At 45.6% G+C, this 7,094-nt stretch overlaps 1 protein-coding gene across 1 annotated transcript; it reads right to left on the minus strand.

Annotated features, from left to right (window-relative positions):
* Positions 1–2,642: 2,642 nt before the first annotated feature.
* Positions 2,643–4,165, minus strand: LOC138926396 (uncharacterized). The gene is made up of 2 exons (XM_070280346.1): positions 3,613–4,165; positions 2,643–3,558 (listed from the first exon to the last, which is right to left on the minus strand). The coding sequence occupies exon 1, from the start codon at positions 3,988–3,990 to the stop codon at positions 3,670–3,672; it is 321 nt and encodes a 106-aa protein (XP_070136447.1). The 5' UTR covers positions 3,991–4,165; the 3' UTR covers positions 2,643–3,558; positions 3,613–3,669.
* Between the last annotated feature and the right edge of the window lie 2,929 nt (positions 4,166–7,094).

Genomic DNA, 7,094 nt, shown 5'->3' on the forward strand with positions numbered 1-7,094 from the left:
TAATACAAGCCTTTAAGCTTTTTAAACAATACTGCTAACTAATTATCGTACGGATTCTTGTGCTTTACAGATTAGGGACTAGATCCCCTCTGTCCCCCGTTCCTTTCTGGATAAACCGAATTGTGTAAATTACCCAAAAACCGTCATCAAGTCAATTTGCGAAATGAGAAAAGTAATCAGTAAGAGAAACAAAGAGTGATGGGACCAAGGAGCCCCACAAATGCAAAAAGTACTTAAAATTTAAATCACTTCACAGCAAATCCTCTTCCACACCAGAGGACCTTCTATCTATCTCTCTTTCTCTTTCTCTCTGGTTCTGGCTCTCACTCGCACACATATCCCAGCCACAATATAAATTATATTTTGAGGGTAAATAAAACACTTAACGCCCTTTTAGCGGTTGACACCCCCCCTTCTGGCCAAAATCCCCACCCGAAAGCAAAGCCGCGACATGCTCTGTTAACGGCGCTTCCTCGCGAAGGACCAGCAGGCCCCCCCCCCCCCCCTTCCTTCTATTTTACACCCGCACCTCCCTGCTGACTGTTCCGCTTTTCCAGGCAAAATAAACACATTGTCGCAGCGGGCGTCCTTTAAGCCATCATTACCAAAATGGCATGCGGGCTGAAGTAAGGAAACTTGAGCGTTGCAGGGGCCGGGCAGAGAAGGGGGCTGTCTCGGAAAAGCCCTCGGAAAAGCAGAGTCTACCGAGAGAGACTAAGACTAAACAAATTTGCCCCGCTGATGTCTTCGTCAGCTTTACTTTTTCTCATAACTGTCAGTTGACAGCTTCAGAGCTGCCTTCCCAGCCAGTCGGAGTTTTCCTCCTTGACGAAAAAACTTCATCGTGTTGTTTTTGTTTAGTGTTTTTCCTCGCAATTTTTTCGTCATTTTCTCCACTTATCACCAAGCCACCCAACCACCCAACCACCCTTTGCTTGAAATGCCCTTCAAATCATAGGTATTTGTGGTTTTTAAAGAAAGTTTCTTAAAATAACTACACTTGCGGATGGTAGTTCAGGTAGGTGACGAAACCAAATACATGCTCTTTCATTAATTAATTTCCTAATTAAATTAATTAGCTTAAGTTTTCATTCAAGTTTCTTTTAGCAAGAGATTAAAGGGTTTTTAAAAGAAATCACCAAAAATAATAACTCATACGCCCCGTAGACCCCAGCTAGAGTATTTAAAGTGTCATATATCCCGGTTTTCCTTTGGGTTTTCCCTGCTATCGCTTTCCGCCTTTTGTTGTTTTTTTTTTCCCTGCTTTTCCCCCGTCCATCACCCCACCCCACCCCTTTTGGCTTTTCGGTTTTGGCTGTGCGATTTGACATTAACCTGTCAGCGCCGTGCCTTCGACTGCCGGCTGCCGTCTTGCATTTTATTTATGGGCGTGAGCTGCGGCCGCCTTCATGTCTGACACTGTCTGACTCCGCTCCGCTCAGGGGGGAGCTGGGAGCTGGGAGCAGGGAGCAGCCAGCCATGGGCAGACTGATGGACCGAGTAACTGAAAGTTTTTGCCGAGTTGTCGTTTTTTATTTGGCGGCGATGATAGACTGCGATAATCCCGGCAGTCGCTGGGAAAGGATAAAGTGTGGCCATCGGCAAGTGTTATCGATTACTGTCAGATCGGTGCTTGAATCATGGGGATATACTTTTGAATCTTTCTGGAAAAGTATGGTAATAGCAGCCCCTAGTTTGCATTCAGGGTCTATCACCTCTATGGTCTGGCTGCTCTGAAAAGTATGCTATGAATTTTCGCATTCACTTTGGGAGGCCATGAATCAAGTTTCCACACAAACCTACCCTTTGGAAAAAGACACTCTCTTTTTTTTTGGAAGATTTATAAAAGATATATCACCTTAAAGGCCTACTAGTTTAGATTCATGATATCGATACTTCCTGGCAGTACCCTCAGGATAGAGCTCGGGTCGTGTAATTAGCTGCTCGAGGTGTTTTAATTAAAATGTATATCCTTATTGTCCTGCCAGCCAGCCAGTAAGCCAGTGGTAATTGCTCGTGTTACAATTAATTATGTCAAATGGACCACGGGAAGCAGGGAGCGAAAAAAGGAGAGCTGGCGTGGGGGCCCTCCCTACCAAGAGGGAGCAGGACTTGTTAGCTAGAGTGGTTTTAGTCAATCAATTTGCATGGCACTAGCTCCCCCGCTTCAGTGCTGAGGGACCGAGTGGCGTTTTCAATAAATAAATTCAATAACTGTAAAACGGCCCTTGGCCATAAGCCCGATGCAACTTCTGAAATGGCCAATTCCAACGCCAGGGCAGAGACCACAAGACTGGGTCGTGTTAATAAATAATCGGAGCCAGGTTAAATACTTTCATTAAATGATTGGCCAGCCGAATGGAAATTATGCTCCTGGCCATCAAATCGGTATTGCAACAATTGCCATTTGACCGCAAACTTTACAAAATATTTCAATGGCTTTTAATGAATATTAAATTTGTGGCCAGGTTGGGGCAATAGGAGGCGGAGTAGGACCCGCAGGACCTACACATCTGCTGCCGTCGAAAGTCAAACAGCGACTGCCAACAATTCGGCAAGGACTGCCGGCTTTAAGGCAGGACCTCGTATAACACTCGTCCTGCTGGATACTGAATACTGGGAAGGAAAACACTGGGAACAGCTTTGTCTTAGAACATGGCTATAGTATTTATTAACTGAGTATAGTGTTGGTCTAATCTAATCTAATCGAATCGAATGAGAGATGAACACTAAATGTCCCATTTAGTATGTAGTTTCTTGCTGCATGGCGAGGCTTCTAATCCTCTGTTCGTGTGGATCTTGGCCGTGAAACCGCATCCATCCGTTGTGGGTCAAGCCAGCATGCAGTCGCAAAATAAATGCGAATTGGATTCTAGGATTCACAAGAGTATGCTGGGTATCTTAAACCGCTGGTCTTGGCCGTCTTAGCCGCCTTTGCTCGTCTGTGGTGTGGTGTGGCCTGGCGTGGTGTGGCATTTTTTGTGTGTTAGTAGCCGCAGTTTTGAGATGCATGAGGGGAGAAAAGAGTGCGTGCCATGGTACTTGGTCATCTTGTCATTTCGTGGTATATATATCATTGTCATTAGTGTTTTCAAAAAATGCGACTGCATGCAACCGTGTCGGGCTTGATCCTGAATGCGTTTTCACCCCAAGGCGGTTCCTACAACTCTCTTCGTAGAGGAGGAACCAGCGATCGAGGGAGTATTACTCCAAATACTGTGTACTGTGGGGGGGGGGATACGTTGGCTTCCTGGGTATCTAACAAACAATAGGGTATCCTCCGAAGTGTAAGTCCTTGTGTAACTTCATATATGTCCTAATGTCGCATCGCTGGTTGGTTGTGGTCTTCAATTGTGAAGTGTGGGCGTCCTAGGGTTAGGTTAACTAGTTTAGTGTGAACTACGTCGTGCGTCCATTAGCCTCCGAATTTAGTTTCACAACCGACTTAGAATCCAAAAGGTGTTGCATGCGTTGCTTCCAAAATTTAAAACCAGAAAATTTCGATGATTCATTAAAATTTTGCCGTCTTGCCAAAAGTCAAAATTGTAAAAAAAAATTCTGCAAATATGGATATTCCTTTAGTCCTTTAGATCTACTCCCCGTCATACTCACATTAATTTCGATGTTATATGGAGGCTGAATAGTACGAACAGGAACAAAATATCGGTTTCAATGGGAACGCTTGCGGCTTTGCCGGGCGTTGAACGTCGGGCCGGTCGGGCCGTTGTGGCTCCCACATAATCCCTGGTTCTGTTCGACAACCTTCTGGCCCTGGAACCCGCTCTGGTCCGCAGGCTTCACGGGGATCCCAGTCTGGTACGCAGGATCCACGGCATCGCCGGTGATAAGCAGCGCCGCCGACGCCAGCTGGCGCAGGGGAGTCGCCTGCTCATCCAAGTTTTGGCTCACATTGTCCCCTGCCTCGTGATGGATTGTCCAGCCCAGCATGGCTAGCTTCGTCTGGAGTTCCTGCTGGCTGGGGGTTGCCATTACGAAAACAGGCCAAATACTTTGGCGACAATAAACAATAAACCGGGAAACCAATTTCCAAAAATAATTCACAATAAAATAAATTTAATTTTTTCACTCTTAAAATTTTCTAAAAATTTAATATTTGGGAGGTGTTGACACGAGGACGGATCACGACAGAATGAATTTTCTAGGGCTTGGACTCAGGTCCTAAGGATTTTAAATTCGAGTCATGGATATCTTGATGCTACAGCCTACTTGGTGGGATATTTCAAAAAATTCGCTTACTAGGCACTTTTTAGTGTATTGCTTTACAACACTGGGGACTATTATTAAACCATTTTTAACACTGATCTCTATTATTTAATATGTATTATTTTAAATATTTATAAACCCCTCATGCTCCATTCTTTGGAAATTCCACTTGTCTCCAGGAATTCCCCTTTAAAAGATTCTTTATATTTGATGAGTCATGTTTTGTCTAATACTTTACAACACTTTTAATATTATTATACCATTTCAAACACTGACTGCTCTTGCAGATGGAAGATGGTCTATTATTTTAATTTTTATAAACACCTGATGCTCCAGTCCCTTGAAATGCCGCATGGATAGTTCTGGTCTCGTTCGTCCAATATTTGTTAAACACTTTTAATTTGCTTTGCTCTCGATAGAGCCAAAAAATGCACAAAATGTGCAAGGACCAAGGGGCGTGGTTTCTTGCCTCAGGACCTGCACTTCCTTTTGTTCCTTTTCGGCTTTTTTTTTGGGGGATGGGGAGGTGGGGGATTTTTTTTGCGGCTGGTGGCTTTGGCGCTTTATTTGAGTTACGTGACCCTGCGCCATTGAGAGCTGGAAAATTTCTTGCGACATGAACATGGCACACATGATGGGCGTATGCCCCCAAAACAACATGCAACATACGTACTTAACCACCCACCTGCCTGCCAGCCCCGATCTCTCCCCCTGCTTGACTTGTTTGTTTGTCTGTCTGTCTGACTGGATATTCTGACTGTGTGTTCTGTGTTCTGGGTCCTGTGTGTGGGTGGGATTCCTGTGTCCAACTGGCAGGACGTCCCCCCCGTCTTTGTCGTTGTCCTTTTGCCCCTTTCCATAGCCCGCTGTGCTGTGCGAGCTTGTTAAGTTCATTAAGGTTGAATAATAACAACAGTAACTACATTTTAAAGGAGTTGTCAGTTGTCAGGAGCGTGGCCCGTGCCCTCCGACTACAGTTGGGTCTGGCTAAGAAGGATGGTGTCTGTTGTTCTACAGCCAAGCCCCTCGATTTAATGGCCTCCATAGTATGTCGCCACTGTCCTCCACGTTTCGTGACGTTCAGGTGTCTTGGTGTGCACGCCTTGACTTCACTCATGTTGTTAACTGCTCTTATTACAACTTATTCTACTTATGCGCTCCTTGTTTGTCAACAACAACAACAACAACAAAAAGGGAAGGGCAACCTGTAAGCGAGTCCTTGTGGTCCTTGCGAGGGCCCCGTGCCAAGTTAAAGTTTTACATTTACATCGAGGCGGGCGGAACTCTTTATTTTTAACTTTTACCCACAGAACCTCGTACATGTAAGCACACATATGTATACCAAGTCTTTGGGAATTTTTTAATGGCAGGAGTGGGTGTGGGTGTGGGTGTGGGTAGGAGCTTAGTCTGCTTCTTTCCGAGGACCCAGCTTCCCAAAAAAAAAAAAAAGCATCTTCCGCCGGCAAACATGGGCCTGCGATTCCAGGACATGTGTGGGCAAAGGCAAACCCCAAAAAAAAAAAAATAAAACGAGATGAAAATAATCAAGTTTCCGACAAACATCAACATGACGCCAAGATAAAAAGCTTCCAGGATGCGCTGGCATCGCTCAGCCACTGCAGGACAAGATAAGACACATCATCAGGAGCAGCGGCAGGATACCACTGCGAGAAAACAGACTACCTCCAAAGAGGGCCCAAGGAAGAGCAGACTTTGTTGCCCAACGTTATGGATGAGATATTTTCGAGTGTAGAGATGCAGGACTACAAGTTGGTCTATTTCCAGGACTTGGCTTGAAATTGGCTGGCTGCTGCTTGGCTACTATTGCTCCAGGGCGGCAGCTGGGCAGAGAAGGGCTGGGCTGGGAAGGTCCTTCCCGGCTGCGGGTTCAAGTGTCAGCCTTTGCCGGCGAGGCAGCCTCAAGTTGTGTTCGTTTGTGTTTGCTTTGAAAAGTATATTGGATTGGCCGCAGCCGCAGAATCACATATGTATATACATATATCCGACTATAGCCAGAGATATATCTGTGCTATATGCTGACTGTCTGATATATATATATAGGAAGGGCGGTCTGCTGCTGACGTTGAAATGCTTCCACATCCTTTTGTTTTTAAATGTGTGGTCGAGCCAAGCCGAACGCAAATATTTTCCATAGTTTGCGGTGTGAAAAGTCCATCACTGTTTTTTGTGTTTAGATTTCCCCCCCACTTTTCCCCCCACTGACAAAACAAAGCCACTTTAAATGTTAAACAAAATTATAACTGAATTCATATAGGCCGGGGTGGCAAAAAAAGGGCCGAAGAAAAAAAGGTTAGTTGTCGAACAAAGGGAGAAATAGGGCGCTGTTTGAATTTCTGCTGAAGTTAACATTTTTATAATTCCATTAAGCGGCCGGTCCTGACTCCTGCCCCCCCCCATCCCTCCCTCTCGTGTGTAACACGAGGATAACCTGCCCCGGCACACACCCGGCCGTACAAAGTTGGTCCAAAAAGTTTCTGCATTCATAAATCATTTCCCTCTTTTTTCCAGCCTCGGCCTCGGCCTCAGCCTCACCTTCCTGGCGGGCTTTAAAGGTGGAAAATACTTTTCGCTGAATTTGTAGAAATTCCAGGGGTGTCGAGGGGGGGGCGCAAGGATATCCAAGGTACGCTCATGTTTCATATGCCACATTAGGTGGCTGGATGACTGGATAGCTGGGTGGTCTGGGGGCAACGTTAAGTTGCAACTTGTTGCCCGCTTGGGTTACACGATTTCTGCCAGTCGCTCCACTCCTTTTTGTCCTGGCATATCCTTGTCATTTTTAATTTATGCGCAGACCGGGTGCTCAACTTTGGCAAAACTTACGGGGCGACGACCAAAAAGGACTCCCA

Source organism: Drosophila bipectinata, chromosome XL, assembly GCF_030179905.1.
Source record: "Drosophila bipectinata strain 14024-0381.07 chromosome XL, DbipHiC1v2, whole genome shotgun sequence".
NCBI lineage: Eukaryota > Metazoa > Arthropoda > Insecta > Diptera > Drosophilidae > Drosophila > Drosophila bipectinata.

What these genes read in the sequence shown, in the direction of transcription:
- LOC138926396 (XM_070280346.1), bottom strand. Translation starts at nt 3,990, where the DNA reads ATGGCAACCCCCAGCCAGCAGGAACTCCAGACGAAGCTAGCCATGCTG.